At 39.3% G+C, this 18,917-nt stretch overlaps 1 protein-coding gene across 6 annotated transcripts; it reads right to left on the reverse strand.

Moving 5' to 3' along the window:
• Window positions 1–444: 444 nt before the first annotated feature.
• MFAP5 (microfibril associated protein 5) lies at window positions 445–16,761 on the reverse strand. 6 transcript variants are annotated; one of them, XM_045587722.1, is made up of 12 exons: window positions 16,517–16,757; window positions 16,254–16,313; window positions 15,018–15,050; window positions 11,941–11,970; window positions 11,584–11,616; window positions 9,029–9,064; window positions 8,665–8,697; window positions 8,235–8,270; window positions 5,420–5,446; window positions 4,521–4,608; window positions 3,911–3,984; window positions 445–2,352 (listed from the first exon to the last, which is right to left on the reverse strand). In XM_045587722.1, exons 1-12 carry the CDS (start codon window positions 16,581–16,583, stop codon window positions 2,240–2,242), a joined length of 630 nt encoding a protein of 209 aa, XP_045443678.1. In that variant the 5' UTR covers window positions 16,584–16,757; the 3' UTR covers window positions 445–2,239. The 6 variants fall into 6 exon arrangements, with proteins under 6 accessions (XP_045443678.1, XP_045443679.1, XP_045443680.1 ...); XM_045587723.1 differs by lacking the exon at window positions 8,665–8,697 and having other exon boundaries at window positions 16,517–16,761; XM_045587724.1 differs by lacking the exon at window positions 8,235–8,270 and having other exon boundaries at window positions 16,517–16,759.
• Between the last annotated feature and the right edge of the window lie 2,156 nt (window positions 16,762–18,917).

An 18,917-nucleotide genomic window follows, 5' to 3' on the forward strand; every position in this document is an offset into this window, starting at 1 on the left:
GAAAAAGGCTGGGAAGTGAGTTAGACAAGTTGGTTTACTTACCAAGAAGAGGAAAATAGGTAGGGAACATAAGAAAAATGAGAAGCGGCAAAACACAGGAATTTGATTATGGATCATGCAAAAGAGAAGTGAAAATAAAGCATCAAAACTTCACCTTGCAAGTCCTGAAAAGGGCAGATAAGAAAGAATTTTCCAGTGAACTGAGGAAGGGCGTGAGGAGGAAAAGACGTAAATTTGGGATGTTGGAGGACCCAACAGTAAAGTTATGGAGTGAAGAAGGATACAAAGAGGATAGTGGAATAGAGAAAATGGAGCAACATTGTTATTTAGTTTTCAAAATGGAATAAAATCATGGATTCAGGCCTTTTTAAACGTAAAATAGGAAAAGAAATAACAACACACACGCACACGCACACACACTTCTCTCTTCTGAGAAGAAACTTGGGAACAATTGTTTTAAAATGTTTAATTTGCAATATACACCGACTGGGATTGAGGTGCTTTCTGGTGGGAAATGCTACCTCTCGTTCAGTATGCTGTAGGAGGGTCAAGTTCATGAAGACATTTTGACACGAGTCTTGGAAACTCTGTGCCCAGGAGATTTCTCTACAGCAGCTACAATAAGCATTTAATATGTCTGTCTATATGTCAAAACATTTACTTGTAGAGGCTGTGGAGCAGAGATTAGATGCTTTGGGGCCTTTTCTAACATTTTTCTTTAGTAAATTGTGCAAATCCCATTAAACTAAATGGCTCAACAGCAAGAATCCAATCCTCAGGTAGTTTTCTCAGAAATAGGACAGAAATTCACTCCCTACAAGTGGTGTTCTATTATATATAACTGTTATCTCAGGTTCCTCTAGCTCCTACTTGAATTCTATTGGCTTTTTAAGAAGGTTACTCAGAAGTTATTCAGATAGAAGGCCCATAATATGTAATTTGTCACTTGTAGTGAAATTTTGTTCTATTATACTATGGACTATTGTCCATTTATTTAATACAGGCTATTCCCCCCTCCCTTTATAAAGCAAACATGTTTGTTGTGAGTTATATTGAATCTCTAGGTTTCAAGAAATATTAACAACACATTTAAATTTTGAGAATCATAGAATTAAAAGAAACTAATGTACATTAAACCTTCTGTTAAAAGTAGGGGAATTAAACCAGGGCCTAGTAAGGAAATATGACATAGAATCAGGATAAGGGTGTGGGTTGCCTATTATTGTGCTTCTTTTAGTCTTTTTCTATAAACCATTAGATAAACTTTGTGCCTGCTTGTCAAAGTTCAGGTCTAAATGCCCTTCTTAGGCCCCAAATTAGACTATTCTGGAACCTATTTGAATAATAATACCTGCAGATTTTGTTAAGAGGTGAGAACGGAAGTAGCAACACTCACAAAAACTCAGACCAGTGACATGGTTTGACATTAGTCATCTAATTCACATGTGGAGGTGGACTAACACCAATTCTACCAAAAATGAGTAAGAAAATGAGATTTACTTTCAAGCCCTATTTGCAGACTAGACAACCATATCAACAGTTGAATAGGGAATTATGGGTCCAAGTTCTATACCTGGCATACTCCTCTTTAGCCTTAGCCTCTGAGCTTAGCAGAAGGCAACATTTGGGGTCTTTATATATTGTTAGTAGAATTGTATAAATATTGGCTCTGGAGAATTTTCTAGGATTACAAAAATTGTCATGATCTTTTTAATAAAGAGAACCTACCAAGTAAATGTTATGATAGTCAGCAAAATAATTAAAATAAGAGTAAAGAGGACTACTTTATAAACAAAAGGGTAGTTAATATAGGAAACTCTTGTAAGGAAAGTAAATGAAGTTCTATGCTAGCCCAAATAGACCATGATAATTTCTTCCACCCTAAGAACTCTCTCAGACAACTTCAATAATACATATTATTAACCTTAAGTTTACTTTCCCTTGAAGTTACATTTAAACTGCCTGGTCATTTTATCTACTATGTCTATGATATTGGGAAGCAGTAAAACTATGCGATAATATAGACCTTGTTTTGTAAGTACCAAAAATAAGGTCAATGTTTCAGTCTGGGTGAAACATCAGGGAGTAAAGCAAAAATTAAACATTGAGAAGGGTTTGGTCTAAGAAATACTAATGTATGGGTTTGCTGCCAATGTTAGACAAGGAGTTCCCTCTTCCTAGAGCATTCTCTTCATCCCACCCATACATTTCTTTTTTCTTTTTTCCTTTTCCTTGATGATCACACACCATTGGGTCTCTGCAAATTTACATTTTCACATGGAGGGAGTCGGAAGTAGTTGGAACGCCGAAGTCGCCTTGGGGGCAGACCAGCCATCTGGCGGCAAAGCTCATCTAGAAAAGAAGCAGAGCATGATGGTATTAGAATGCGGGTAGATAAAGGGCTGATTTTTTTTTTAATATACTTCATTGATTTTTTATAGAGAGGAAGAGAGAGGGATAGAGAGTTAGAAACATCGATGAGGGAGAATTGTCCATCAGTTGCCTCTTGCACAACCCCTACTGGAGATGTGCCCACAACCAAGGTACAGGCCCTTGACTGGAATCGAACCTGGGACCCTTCAGTCCCCAGGTGGATGCTCTATCCACTGAGCAAAACCGGTTTTGGCAAGGACTGATGTTTTGGAAAGGGAAGACCTTAAACTGATGTTTTAAGGGAAAGCGTGATGGAGTGAAAGGCTGGGGAGGAATAGAACTGAGTTAGCATCACAGCTCTTCCACTTATTTGCCACTAGAGACTCATTAGAAAGTTTCTTAATTTTTCTGATCTTCAATATCCTTTCTATAAAATAAAGCATTAAAATACCTGCCTCAACAGTTTAGTTGTATTAAAATGGAATAATGTATGCAAAGTACCTAGCACAGGTGGTCAGTAAATGGTAGTTTCCTTTCTACACCTAGCTCCCACTTTTTCTAATCATGGACTTTTGAATAACCAAAAAAATGAGCTTCAATCACTCAATAGATACCTAAGTGTTTACTACCTGCAAATAGCTGACTTGACTAAGTCCCCGGAGACCCTTGAAAGTGCCTAGAGTCCCAAATACTCAACCTCAATCTCAAGGTGCTTCCCTTGCAGGTGGCTTGCACAGAGCCAGTGGGGACAGGCAGCAAGTTTCCTTCTCCGAAATTCAGTACAGCTCTGAGTCAGGAGCTCCGCACAAGGCGGGCTGCTTAGTCAGAAGTGGCTTGTCTGTGGTGCGCTCGCCAACCACAGCCACCTTTGGGGGCAGGCGATGGGGAAGATGAGAAGAGTCTTTGTTCCCATCATACATGGTCACTCACTTTCGACCCTTTTAATTGTTTTTATGAAGTCTTTCTACTTTCCTCTACCTCAGAAATTTCACAATGAGCAATATAAAGGGTAAAGCAGTGGACTGTTTATAAGGTAGCCAGTTTCTAAATGTCCAATCTATTTCTGATTTAATTAAAGGCCTACCCAAACATTACTGTCTCCAAATTAATGTTTTGTGCAGTTTTTTTTTTTTTTTTTGTAGTTACAAACCTGCCTGCAGACTAATAGAATCTACTATTTGTAATGATTGGCTTGGCCTTTTTACCTAGAACCCCAGTGAATGAGCTTGAAAGCAGCCAGAGCTCTGACTATATACAGGAGAGATTTGGAGTTACCATCTTAATTGGAAAGAGATCTGGGGGGTGCTTTTTGTATGTTTATGTTTATGTTTATGTTTATGTTTATGTTTATGTTTATGTTTATGTAATAAGCATGCTGCTTTGCTTAGATTCCTCACTTTGGAGTAACTTGGAAGAGAAGGGACTGATGTGACTTAAAAGGGTGGCCTACAGCCCTCCACCAAAGCCAGACCTGGGATCCATTAGCATTGTGTCCTTCCTTATCTCCCCCCACTACAAACATAGACATCCATCTTACCTTTCATAGCTTCATGTTCTTTACAGACAAGACGGGAGCAAATCTCATTATTGATGATGTACATGCGTCGTACACTGCCGTAGTCCCAAAGTCATGGTTAAAGAAGGAGACGGAAAGAGGTGTTGAGAGGGAGAACTTGCCTAGGATGCCTTTTCAATGGCTGTATTCCCCACTCTTACCTGTGTGGTTTTTTTTTAAAGTATTTCAGAAAATATTATTCTTCTTAGCAACACTTTGCATACTCTCCCTAGAATCAAGCTTAATACTAACTCCTCCCCACTATTTTCTAACTTCATACTTGAATCTTTCATTTCAGCCTTTTTCTATGAGGTAGTAAATTCAACATACTTGTGTTTACCTCATGACTATCCTTCCTCCAGCCCTTACTTTTATTTGCCCTCTAGCATCTAGACTTGTTAGTCAGCTAGTTCTCTGAATAGCTCAGTCCAGACTCCAGGTTCTATTTGGTACTGTCAGTGAGAGCTAGAGGATTATGCTAAAATCTTCTGTCTGTCCAAAAACAAATTCCATAGTGGGAGCTCGTTAAATAGTTGCTGACATGAAAACACTATCATGGAAGATGCTTTCTGGGTATTCTAGTGCCCCTTACCTGGTAAAGCATGACTGATGAACGCACTGCTTGATTGGCCGATGCACAGAGTAGAGTCTTGTGCAAGCAAATTTTTCATCCCGGCACTCTGAAGAAACCCACACAAAAAAATGGGGAGAGGTATAACAAACATGAGAGTTATAAACAAAGGATTAAAGAGATCGAAGAGGAAAAAAACACACACAAACAATGGGGGGACATCTGTAATACAACAAGAAAGATAAAATTTGAGAGAAAAATTGGGAAAAGCATACAAGGTAGTCTCTACAGAAGATCATTGTAAGTTGGGGCGTCTCTTTCCTGCTCACCAAAGCAGAGTGATAGAAAATTGACTAAAATGAAATTTAGGTGCTTTCCTACCTGGAAATAGATGTGGCTAAAATAATCGCTGAGGGGTTTTCTAGGAAAAAGTTCTCCTAGCATTATACAGGTGATATATCAAACAAAAAGTGCTGATAATCCCATTCTGAAAAATGAAAATTCTAAGATGGGTAATCATTTTTCTGTCCCCATAGTTTTCAACTCTAGCTGCACATTAGAATTATCACTACATTAGGGAAAGCAATTTTAGTCCTGATGTCTATAATAGTATTGAGTACTTGTAGTCAGTTCCCAACCCCATAACCAAATAAAGTCCAAAGGATTGCTTCGGGATCATGAAGGGGCGGTCAAATCTTTTCACTATGGCTTTTAGGACAGAAGCTTATATAAAAAGGCAAGGGTGGGGCTGTGGGAGGAAGAATTAAGGACACTAAAAATAATCTTTGAGAAAAAATTGCAAGTAAACTAGAAGATAGATATATATATATACTCTCCAAAGAACAAAGAGATAAGGAATCCTCTGAATCAACCCACAGACGCACACACAAAAAAGAAGCTTAGGAAAAAGACAGTCATACCTGAGGTGTTTTTATCACTGGGTGAGACTGGAAGGCAGAAATTTTATTCAGTTATTATTTGTTCTAGAAGTAACTACCTCTGTAACTGTCATGTTACCTCATCTGAGACCCATGTGGGGCAACCATGTAGATAAGAAACAAATCCTATATAATAAAACCCTAATATGCAAATCAACCAAACAACAAAAAGACTGGTTGCTATGATGCGCACTGACCACCAGGGGGCAGACGCTCAATGCAGGAGCTACTCTCTGCTGGTTAGGTGGCTCCCACAGGGTGAGTGTTGCTCATCCAGAAGCCGGGCTGATGGCTGGTGAGCACAGCGGAGGTGGTGGGAGCCTCTCCTACCTCTGTGGCAGGCAGACATCCCTCCATAGGTCCTGGACTGCAAGAGGGTGCAGGCCAGGCTAAGGAACACCCCCGCCTCAGTGCAGGAATGTTGTGCACCAGGCCTCTAGTGCCTCTAACTCTTTAGCAACTTCTAAGGAACAAGCAAACCCATAATGATTTGTTTTGATTCACACAATTGCAGTGATTTAGAAGTTAGGATGGTAAATATGATTTTTGCTTTTCTTAGGGAGGTGAAAATTTTATTATATTGAGGATTTTGTATTGATAATAAACAAATTTAGTAGGGACACAACAAAGAGCCACATGCTCAGAAGAGTTCCATCCTAGAGCTAAAAAGAGAAAAGATTTTTGCTGTAAAAGTTCTTCAAAAAAGAAAATTTCTTCTCTGTTAAAACAGATACACTATTATGTGTGTTTGATAAAAATTTATTCAATAAAGAATAGCAAAGTTCATGGCCATAGCCTAATTTGAAGACTGGAGAACAAATTAAGGAGCAAAATGGGCCTTGAGAGAATTAACTATGGGAGTTATCAGTAAAAAATGCGATTGGCAGAGTTGCTAACAGGATATTATAGGAAGTGTGTTAGGTGATCTCATCTATCCCATGGTTTCACTTCCAAGTTTATACTCTGAGAATTCTCAAATTTGTACTTCTAGCCCAGATCTCTTCTAAGCTTCAGACCTATAAATCTAGCCACTGTGTTATAAAAGACTTAATAGGTTTTTCAAATCCATCATTCCCAAATGGAATTATTTTTTCCAATTCAAATTGTTTTTCAGTGAATAGTAGTGCCATCCACACAATAGCCACCATCTACCTGATGGAAAGTTGAACATCATGACAACAGTCTTCTCCCTCTTGCATCTCACATCCAATTCTCACTACCTTTACCTTAGTTCAGCCCACCATCTTTAAAAAAAAAAAAAAAATTATTGATTTCAGCCCCAGCCAGTTTGGCTCACTGGATAGAGCATCGGCCTGTGGACTGACCTGGGTTGGATTCCAGTCAAAAACACATGACCAAGTTGCAAGCTTCATCCCCAGTATGGGATATGCAAGTGGCAGCTGATCCATGATTCTCATCATCATCATCTCTCTCTCTCTCTCTCTCTCTCTCTCTCTCTCTCTCTCTCTCTCTCTCTCTCTCTTTCCCCCTCTCCCACTTCCTCTCCCTCTCCCTCTCTCTTCCTCTCTGAAATCAAATGCACGCCTCCTACTGGGGGAGAAGCTTGTAATTGGGAATCATCATGACATCCTGGTTTATATGATAGATTGAAGCTCAACCACTAAGCCACGCCCACCCAGTCAGGCCACCATCTTTTAACACATCAGTATTTGGACTACCGCAATGTCATCCTCATTGGTTTTCCAATCCATCAGTCTGATTTGAACCTTTCTTTGCATGAACTATACTCTGATTGGTTTTTGTTTCCACCCTAAGCCTATGCCCACTTTATTTTCATTACATCTTCCCATTCTATTCACTTGATTCACTTCTACTTGTCTTCTAAGAAGCATTTTATTTTTTAAGTACATTTTATTGATTTTTTACAGAGAGAAATGGAGAAAGGGATAGAGAGCTAGAAACATCGATGAGAGAGAAACATCAACCAGCTGCCTCCTGCACACCCCCTACTGAGGATGTGACCACAACCAATGTACATGCCCTGGACCGGAATCGTACCTGGGACCTTTCAGTCCACAGATGGACTTTCTATCCACTGAGCCAAACTGGTTTTGGCCAAGAAGCATTTTAGACAATGTGCTCTCTAGAAAAGCCTTTCTTCACTCCCAACACTGAATAGAGTCAAGGGCTCTTTTTTATCTGTTCATTTGTCTGTCTTGTCTATTAGACAAAAAATATCTAGTAGAAGAAAATTAGTTTTGTTTACCTTTATATCCCTGGCACCTACATAGCAGGTTTTCAGTAAATATTTGCTTAAAATAATGTTAGCTGCAATCTACTTTTCTCATGTCCTACCACTTATTCTTTGTGGGTTTGACCCTAATCACTAAAAATAAATAAATTAAAAAAAAATCTGTTTTTCCAGTGTGCCAAGTTTCTTTTGCTTTCACATGTTTGAACAGCTATTTCTTTTGGTTGGAATGCACGCCCGTCCCATAATTGACTGGCTTGCTCCAATTCTTCTTTCAAGATTTAGTGTGACCATTACTTCTAGAAAGTTCTTCTTTATCTTCCCATACATTTCTTGGTTTGTACATTTTGTTTTACTCATTTAGTCTTAGAAACATTAAAAGATCATGGGTTGGGGTTTTGTACATCAAACACTTGCCATAGTTATGCTTATTAGAGGATATAAAAAAAAAAAAGGTCATTAAACTGAATACACTGTAACCCTGTTTAGTTAGGATCCTTCACCAGCTGTAATGCCTTCCATCATAGGCTCTGGGGAGAGCCCAGAACGGCCCCGGTGGCCCTGGGATCCCAGATCTGAACTCACCCAGGTCATCTGTGGAAGGCACGATATCAGCCAGAACTGAAAAGGCACAAAACAGCAGGTGTGAGGAGGAGGGCTTTGAGTTGGCAAGGGGGAAGGCAGAATTAAGGATAATGGAAATACTAGGTCAAGGTCAAGGCTCTGGCTGAGTTTGTGTATTATGTCCAATGAAAGAGAGTTAATTGAAGTAATTGTGAATATTTTTGAAAAATATTTGTCCTATTGGCATTATACTAATTTGGGGAGCCTTTATCATCCATGACTTATTTGAACTATTAATCCACCTCTTTCTACCCCACTGTCACTGAACAACATGCCCACAATTTCTCTATGCCTTTCCCAGAGATAAATATATATATATAGGATTCACTGAAGAACTGGAATAAATACTGTGAGAATCATGCCATTTTTATAAAGCTGTAGTAAAAGTTACCTGTTTCATCTGTAGAGGGTTCATTTACCAAATCTGCCAAGGTAACACAGAGAATGAAAAATGCAAGCAGGAAAAGTAGAAAGGAAAGCAGGATAAGGGATGATGGTCTAAAAGGAGGCAACAAAGATTGAGGTGAAAGAATGTGGACTGTGGGGACAAATGTAAGGGACTTTTATAGCAGGAAATGGACGAGAGAAAACGTTTGGGCGTGCTTACAGCATTGGTGGCATTTAAGATAGAAATGGAGCTCGCATGAACTCAGAGTGCCCACCAACCTCTCTTTTAGGCTTTCTTTGTACAGATGACAGAATCAATCCTTCTATCCCCAATATAAAAGCAAAGAAATAAACAAAGGAAAACTTACTAGGATCTTCTGTGAATGTTTCTATAGTTACTGGAGCTAAATAAAAAACCAGAAAACATTTTTACCCCTCCCAGAAAGTGAAATTGCCTAGCACAGTGGCCAACACAGAGTAAGTATTCCACAATTGCTTTTCTTTGCTTCCCAGCCTAAGTCCTTTCCCTACTAACCCAAACAAATGTCACTTTCCTATTTTCATGAATATACTCTTGTAGTCCTTGACCTAGAATATCTTTTTTCCTTTGTCTATATTATAAAGGAATGAATAACTTAAACTACATGCGCATCAGATAATCTTCCAGAGACACCCCTTTCTCAGTTGGACTTTGATTAAGCATTAGACTTCAGGAATAATTTCTATTATTTTTATTGTCCTAACAGATGATAATACATTTACATAATCTAAGTTAACTATATGCCAGGCACTGTTCAAGTCACTGTTTATCTTTACCAAAGACACTGATTTTGCTGTTTGTTTGTTTTTTTATAACTTTGATGTAATTGGGTATAATCTTCTCATATGCTTATATACAAGAGTGTTTACATGTTGGTAATTTTATGATGCTCAGTGAGAAGCAAGGTGAAGGGAGGGGAGGGGAAATGCCTGTGTTATTCGACAACACCTCGTAGGTGATCATTGAAAAGTACAGGCGGGAGGAAGAGGAATAAAAATGGTCCAGGTCTTAAGGTGGAATCTATTGGGATAAATAAAGAAAACTGTATTTAAAACCCTAAATAATAGCACTTCCTAGAACAACTTGTTTCGATTAAAAAATTAACACAGCAGTGTTAATATCTAATAGCAAATATCCTAGCTATTATAGAATGATCCTTCACTGTAGAAAGCTTATAGTCATAATCTATTTTACCCACCAGGGGTCAGCAAATTCACATAATTTGGTTTGACTTTCTTTTAACTTCAGAGTCTAAATGTCAGATTTAAAGTTAGTGAGAATAGCATTTTAATAAAGTACACCAGAGTTATTGATTATTGTAGCAGAGGAAAAACAAAAATAAAGCATTATAAAGGAATTTCCCCTGATAACTGCTTACTTCATTAAAAAAAAAATTCCAGACAGAAGAATAAATCAGCTATGACAATAGAGCATTTTTATCTTTACTGCTCAGTATAAACTTTCTCCTTTTAGAGCAACTCTTGATAAGAGGAATCCAGGTTTCTTTTAGTTCTACAGGATATCATTCCAGAGACTATGAGGGGAGTGGAACCTCTTGGGTGTAGCCCAATCTGGCCCTGTTTCCTTTCTCTATAGCCATATCCCAGTCCAGCCACTCACAGAAACAAAGAGAAGCAGTGAGGGCAAGGGAGTTGAGAGTGTATCCCAGCTGCCTGAGGATTTCAGGGCAGAATACTGATTCTCTGCATATTCCTCAATTCACCCCCTTTTCCATGAGCTATCACCGTATAAATACTTATCTAGAATTTATGTTCTCTGAAAGAAATCTTTAAGGAGACATTTTCATCTTATAACATTTCTGATAGAAAAACAACACAAAGTCATAAATATCTATCTATATATTATAAAACCTAAGTGGCTCTACTGTTCAACCTGTTGACCTATTAACGGGTCACTATGACATGCACTGACCACCAGGGAGCAGGTGCTCAACGCAGGAGTTGCCCCATGATGGTCAGTGCATTCACATAGCAGGAACAGTTGGCCTGGGATGAGCCTCGGGCTCCTCCCTGGCCACCTGCCATTTTGCGCACTACTACATCCCTCAGAAGATGTCAGACTGCTGGAGATCAGGCTGAAACCAGCAGTCCGACATCCCCTGAGGGGTCCCCAGTGCAGGCCAGGCTGAGGGACTCCACCAGTGCACAAATCCGTGCACTAGTCCTCTAGTTATAAGATAAGGTCCAAGACTGGACCTTACCCGGGCCAAATAAATGAACCCAGATTTTTTGTTTTGCTGGCACTGAAATCTGATATAGGTTCAGAAATTTAGGGATTCAGACCTATTTACTCACAACAGAAAAGAGAAGTTTTTATTTCTATATTTTTATCTTCCATCCAGAACTCACGATACAAGAAATTATATCATGCCCCGGTGTACACATAAAACTGAATCAAATTTAAAGATTATACTTTACTGTTTTAATGTACTTGCCTGTACTCTATTTTTATTTTAGTCTATCCTAATTCTATAAAAATACCAGTTGTGACCCACTCACTTGATTTTATGACCCATTAGTGATTTGTATACTATTGTACTCACAAGGGTTGGGAATAGTAAGAGATAAATTATAATTTTGTTGAATATCTTGGAATTTCCTTCATTAGGGTGAAGGAAGTGGTCCTTTGGAAGCCAAAACTTTGGAGTTCTGTTCAGTTGTGCCACAACTTGGCTAAAGTACTGAGATAATTTCTAATTCTGTCTTTTTCATTTTATTTTCTCCATTGTCACATGGATAGGAAAAAGCTTTCTGCTAGGATTAGTGGGCATTTTCTGAGTGAGATAGGAGATGTACAGAGGAGAGTGTAAGCAAGAGATGGATATGGAGGAGGTCCTGGGAAAAGAGGTGTAGTAAAAGTTACCTGTTTGACCTGCAGAGGGTCCAACTAGCAAACCTGCAATAGTAAAAACACAGAGAATGTAAAAATGCAAGTAGGAAAAGTGGAAAGGGGAGCAGGATAAGGGATGAGGGTCTAAAAGGAGGCAAGAAAGATTGAGGTGAAAGAATGTGGACTGTGGGGGTAAATGTAAGGGGCTTTCAAGGAAGAAAATGGAGGAGGGAAAACGTTTGGGCATGCTTACAGCATCGGTGGCATCTAAGATAGACAATGGAGCTCCACATGAACTCAGAGTGCCCACCAACCTCTCTTTTACAGACTTCAGTATCAATCCTTCCAATCCCAATATGAAAGCAAGGAAATAAGTACAGGAAAACTTACTAGGTGCATCTGTTAATGGTTCTGTAGTTGCTGGAGTGAAAAAAAAAATAAATCAGAAAACATTTTCTGAGCATTTTTCTCCTCTGAGTATTATTTTTACCCCTCCCAGTAAGTGAAATTGCCTAGCACAGTGGCCAACACGGAGTAAATATTCCACCATTGCTTTTCTTTGTTTGCCTCTCTTTCCCCACTAACCCAAACAAATGTCACTTTCCTATTTTCATGAATATGCTCTTGTAGTCCTTGACCTAGAATGTCTTTTTTTCCTTTGTCTGTATTATAGAGAAACAAATAAGTTAAACTACATGCCCATCAGATAATCTTCCAGAGATACCCCTTTCTCAGTTGGACTTTGATTAAGCATTAGACTTCAGGAATAATTTCTATTATTTTTATTGTCCTAATAGATAATAATACAATTTACATAATCTAAGTTAATTATGTGCCAGACACTGTTTAAGTCCCTATTTTTACAGATGATAAAAACTGAGCACCAGAAAAATAAATAATTTACACAAAGTCAGAGAACTTGCTAATAAGTACAGTGGATTGGTGACCTTCTAGCAATGCTTACTGAAAATGAAAATTATCTTTACCAAAAACCTTGATTTTGCTGTTTATAACTGATGTAATTGGATATCAGTCTGCTCATATGTTTATATACAGGAGTGTTTACATGTTGGTAATTTTATGATGCTCAGTGAGAAGCGAAGTGAAGGGAGGGGAGGAGAAATGCCTGTGTTAGTCAACAATGCCTTGTAGGTGATCATTGAAAAGTACAGGCAGGAGGAAGAGGAATAAAAATGGTCCAGGTCTTAAGGTGGAATCTATTGGGATAAATAAATAAAACTGTATTTAAAACCCTAAATAATAGCACTTCCTAGAACAACTTGTTTCAATTAAAAAATTAGCACAGCAGTGTTAATATCTAATAGCAAATATCCTAGCTAGAATGATCCTCCACTGTAGAAAGCTTATAGTCATAATCTATTTTACCCACCAGGGGTCAGCAAATTCACATAATTTGGTTTGACTTTCTTTTAACTTCAGAGTCTAAATGTCAGATTTAAAGTTAGTGAGAATAGCATTTTAATAAAGTACACAAGAGTTATTGATTATTGTAGTAGGGGAAAAACAAAAATAAAGCATTATAAAGGAATTTCCCCTGATAACTGCTTACTTCATTAAAAAAAAATTCCAGACAGAAGAATAAATCAGCTATGACAATAGAGCATTTTTATCTTTACTGCTCAGTATAAACTTTCTCCTTTTAGAGCAACTCTTGATAAGAGGAATCCAGGTTTCTTTCAGTCCTACAGGATATTTAAAAAACCACTGACCTGAATCATTCCGGAGACTATGGGACCTCTGGGGTGTAGGCTAATCTGGCCCTGTTTCCTTTCTCTATAGCCATATTCCAGTCCAGCCACTCACAGAAACAAAGAGAAGCAGTGAGGGCAAAGGGGTTGAGTATTTCAGGGCAGAATACTGCTTCTCTGCATATTCCTCAATTCACCCCCTTTTCCATGAGCTATCACCATATAAATACTTATCTAGAATTTATGTTCTTTGAAAGAAATCTTTAAGGAGACAGTTTTATTTTATCTTATAGTATTTCTGATAGAAAAACAACACAATAAAAAAAATTATAAACTGATGAACCAAAAGATAGATACAGAGGCAGTAAAGCATCAAACAGACTGTCAAATTACAGCAGGAAGGTTAGGGAGAGGTGGGAAAGAAAAGAGATCAACTGAAGGATTTATATGCATGCATTAAGAATAACTAATGGATGTAAAACATTGGGGGTAAGGGCATGTATGGGAGTGGGGGGGGCAATGGTAAGATATGTACACATATAATACCTTAATAAAAAATTAATTTAAAAAAACCCAACAACACAAAGTCATAAATATCTGTATATACAAAAGCCTAAGTGACCAGGGGGCAGATGCTCAATGCAGGAGCTTCCCCGTGATGGTCAGTGCACTCCAGCAACAGGCACAGCCCGGCAGGGATTAGCTGGAGTAGCCAGGTGCCCAGGCTCGGGCTCCTCCCTGGCCACCTGCCATTTTGTGCACTATTACATCCTTCAGAAGATGACAGACTGCTGGAGATCAGGCTGAAACCAGCAGTCCGACATCCCCTGAGGGGTCTCAGATTTCAACAGGGTGCAGGCCAGGCTAAGGAACCCCACCAGTGTACAAATCTTTGCACCAGGCCTCTAGTTATAAGGTCCCAGACTGGACGTTACCCGGGCCAAAGAAATGAATCCAGGTTTTTCGTTTTGCTAGCACTGAAATCTGATATAGGTTCAGAAATTTAGGGATTCAGACCTATTTACTCACAACAGAAAAGAAGTTTTATATATAATCTATATTTCTATATTTTTATCTTCCATCTAGAACTCATGATAGAAGAAGTTATATCATGCCTGAGGGCACACATAAAACTGAAACAAGTTTAAAGATAATACTTTACTGTTTCAATGGACTTGCCTGTACTCTATTTTTAAATTAGTCTATCCTAATTCTATAAAAATACCAGTTGTGACCCACTCACTTGATTATATGACCCATTAGTGAGTTGTATATGTTGTACTCACAAGGGTTGGGAATAGTAAGAGATAAATTATAATTTTGTTGAATATCTTGGAATTTCCTTCATTAGGATGAAGGAAGTGGTACTTTGGAAGCCAAAACCTTTGAGTTCTGTTCAGTTATGCCACAACTTGGCTGTAGTACTGAGATAATTTCTAATCCTGTCTTTTTCATTTTAGTTTCTCCATTGTCACATGGATAGGAAAAAGCTTTCTGCTAGGATTAGTGGGCATTTTCTGGGTGAGATAAGAGATGTACAAAAGAGAGTGTAAGGAAGAGATGAGTAAAGAGGAGATTCAGGGAAAAGTGTTTCGGTAGACAAGATTTTATGAATAGGATGATAGGACTAGGGAAACTGGTGAATTAGATCCTATTTCCCACATTGTGGCAATACATGTCTGTTGTATTACAGATTTTTTAATTCTGACCATTCATTTACATAACCTTAGCAAAGCCCAGATTCAAAAGTTCACTTACTTTCTTGACCACTGACCCCTAGAGGTGTCCAGTCTGTATCAAAGGAAAGAGAAAAGGGATGTGAGTGACTCCAGCCCAAACCCCCCCAAAAAAGCTTTTAAATTTTTTTAAAAAAATTGATTTCTGAACAAGGGCATGTGCCCTTGGCCATAACGGAACCCAGGACCCTTTAGTCCGCAGGCCAACACTTTGTTCACTGAGCCAAACCAGCTAGAGCCCCAGAAAGCTTTTATAAAACGAACCAGAAAATGATGGGGAAATAGTTTTACTTTATCGTTCTGTGTTTTATTTTTATATGGTTCATTACAAAATTACTCAGATCAGTAGTGCTACACACAAATGTGGAAACGCTTAAGCAAGACAACAAATTTCTGAGAACAAACCCCTGCTCTGTTATGCCCTGACTCAGCTTGCCCTGTTGCCCTCATTCCCAGCCAGAAGGAATGGGGACCTGTCTCACTGAGAGAGCCAGTAGCAATTCTATCCTGTCCTGTCCTTCTATGCCCACAGCCATCCCACTAGCTACACTACGGTACAAGTCAAAAAGATTATTTTCTCACAGTCCGTATGTGGCAGAATGAGAAAAACAAGAGTAGGATTTTCTTTTTAAACCCAAGTATATTTTCCATGATTAAACTTCTAGCCAGCTTCTGTGAAATCTGTGAAGATCATTTTACTTTGTGTATAGATTTGGCTCATATTTTTGCTGTGCAAGTGAATATACTTGTGTATATGCTAGTGCTAGTGTTTGGTATGTGTTGCTGTTTTTTCTATAGGGTTTAAATTTGTTCTCTTCATCATTAGGTGGTCTGTACTTGTGTGTGTGTGTGTGTGTGTGTGTGTGTGTGTGTGTGTGTGAGCTGCTTTTCCCCTTGATATTTGTGTACTTGGGTATTTATGTGTGTGAGTCTCTTTTGGTTAATATGTGTTAGTTTGTATTTCACCTTAATTTCAAAACTTCTCAGGATACCTTTTCCTAAGTCTGAGGTCCTCTCTCTCCATATCTCTGCCTTTAAAAATAACACACAAACACACACACACACAACAACAACACAACAACACACAAATCTATTTTGTTTTTCTTTTTGATACCAATTCTAGAACTCAAGAGCAAGCATTTCTCTCCCAATTCCCCTCCAATCTCCTTCCATTTCACTCTGTAAAACACACCTCCAGACACGTGTAGAGCTGGGAAGCTAGCATCTTAGGGAGAAAAGAATAAAGGTAGGGACTCACCTGAGGGGATGATGAGTGCAGTGAGAAATAGCAGCACCTTGGGTCCAAATAGCAGCATATCTAACAGGGATGGTGGGGAGAGTAGAGATTGTGACACTCAGGGACACATCAGCATTTTAGTTCCAGGGAAGGATGTCTGTGGCCCACATCTCTGTCTTCCCAGGACCTTTCCTGGTCCCCCATATCACTCAAACCCTTTCCCTCTTCGTATTTTTCACCCGACATTTATTTCTCAATTCGAATTCTATTCTTTGGTCACTTACCATTATTTTCACTCTCCTTACTCTTTCCTACCAAGTCACAGGAAATTTCACATGCTGAATGGTCCATGTTTTCTCCTTGCCCGGTGGTCTCTTTCACCCTTAGGGTCTGATCTCCTTCTCTTTCTGCATCTATGACTTGATTATGTCATCTGCTCACCTTGTGTCTTCTTTCATTTGAATTTAGTGGCTAATTGAGATGTCTGCTCAATTTTAAGTTGTCCAATGAGATTCCCAGTTGCTCCCCTCCAGCCCTTCAATGTATATACATGCACACACACACACACACACACACACACACACACACACACTCCTCCTGTTTATTTAGGGTTTTATTTTTTTATTTTTTAAATTAATTTCTTTAGTGATTAAGGTATCACATATTTGTCCTCAACCCCCCATTCCAATCTCCCCCTCCCCCCTCACTTAGGGTTTTATACAATGAAACAACTCACTGTCTATGGTCCTCTGCTCTTTCCACAGTGTCCTTTGGCTGCTGACTGTGTCTCTCTCCTTCTCACGCTATTCCTACTTTGGCTGGAGAATAAGATGAACAGGGCCACTCCCTGGGAAGGACTTCAAACTTGGCCTCCTGAAACAATGAGATGAGGGAGAGCTAGAGAGAGAGAGAGGCAGGCTAGAGGAGAGTAATGAGGCAATGAGGTTGAGATGAGAAGGGGGATGGGAATTTGTAGTCACTCACACCCTCATTCCAAAGGTTATTACCACATGGGTGATAGATGCTGCTGCTCCCTAGAAGGGCTGGCCCAAACCCACATGTGCCTTTCTTCCAGGAGCCTATTTTCCCTCTCGCAATCTGGCCTTGGCACCCTCCACCCCATTCCCTGGGTTCCTTCTTACCTAATCGATTCTACCTCATCCTTGGAATGTTTTTCTGCACATCGTCAGAAAATGTTCCTATCTCTGACTCTCTTCCATGTTTGAATCATTTTTTGCATCTTCCCTTCTCATTTTTGTTCTTTTTTGGACATGCATCTCTTCAAGACCAACACACTCCTTTGCATCCCTGAATTTATCTTCTTTCTGTACCTCTCTCTTGACCCACTCATTTAGACTCTTCTTGTTGTTGTTTTATTCCTCTAGAAATCCCATTTATTCCCACATCCAAGCAAAAACAGACACCACATGAGCTTTGCCCAAGAGCTTTCTCAAGGATACTTATACTGTCTGTCTTAGGGTTCAAAAAAAGTTGAGGGATACAGTGCCATCTAAATCATTTTGGAATGTGGAGCAGTTCTGTGGGACGAGATGCCAGCTGTATTTGGTCTTTGGCTTTCTCTAAGTCTATGCTAAGAATCTTGGTGTCTGGAATCCTAAGGACAAAATGCCATCAGAAGCCCAAAGAAAACTGAGGGCCAAGTTTATGTTGGTTCTGCTTGACTTACTCTCCACCAGTGCTTTTTCTCACATCTGTAACATGTAGATCACTGCCAGGGCTGACCAGAAGACCCTGAGTGACAGATGACCAGATGACTCTGGCACACGTTTCTGTGAAAGAGAGGGCTAGGGGACTGTTTTGCTTTAGGAGTAAAAAGCAGTCCTGTGCGCCTGCCTGCTCGGGCTTTTATCATCACAACAGCTTGAACTAAAATTAACCCCTAGATACAATCAGCAGGGTAAGTATCCTTGAGAAAGTATATGCTTCTATAAGGTCTGGTCTTGAAACACTAAACATAGAGATTTTAACAAAGTACCTCGGGGGTGTGGGGGTTGGACTTGTTTGGAAAAGTCAAGATAGGGGCTGCCACCTTCGGCGAGGTCCCCCCCTGAAGTCCCCGGCCTTTCTGAGAATCCTCCTACAGACATTCCAACCAAGTCCCATGCTTCTCCACAGATGACATTTTCTCAGATCCAGGATTTTTATTAAAAACGTTTTATATCTGCTCTTATTCATAGAAACCCTAGTGGTTAGACCATAAAATATCTCCACTTTAGAGAGAATCAATAGAAACGGAATAAGGAGGAGTGGTTAATCTCATGTGCACTAGAATTGTCAAATGTGAAGGCATCTGTTAGCTCCTATGTGTATCACTCTGATGAGCAGACTTAGAGAAAAGTACAGATGGACACAGAGCAGATTGAATTAACAAATGACAGACCAGAGGAAAGGAAGGCAAAGGAAGGGAGGATGGAGTAAGGGAAGAAAGAAGAAAGATAACTAGCTGTCTAGCTAGAAGGAAGAGAGAGCGATGGATATGAGAAATAAGTGAATAACATCTCTGACTCCTTTGAAGGAACTCTGTGTCATTTTTGAGATACATGTATTCTGGTGAGTCCCTAGAACAAATCTGAGTACAAACCCAGCTCTGTCCTCATCTGCTTGGCCCAGAACTTGCTCTCCTTCCATCTGCTCTGCAGTGAGAGTGCAGAGGCTGGAAAACAG

This window comes from Pipistrellus kuhlii, unplaced genomic scaffold, assembly GCF_014108245.1.
Source record: "Pipistrellus kuhlii isolate mPipKuh1 unplaced genomic scaffold, mPipKuh1.p scaffold_m20_p_3, whole genome shotgun sequence".
Classification (NCBI taxonomy): Eukaryota; Metazoa; Chordata; class Mammalia; order Chiroptera; family Vespertilionidae; genus Pipistrellus; species Pipistrellus kuhlii.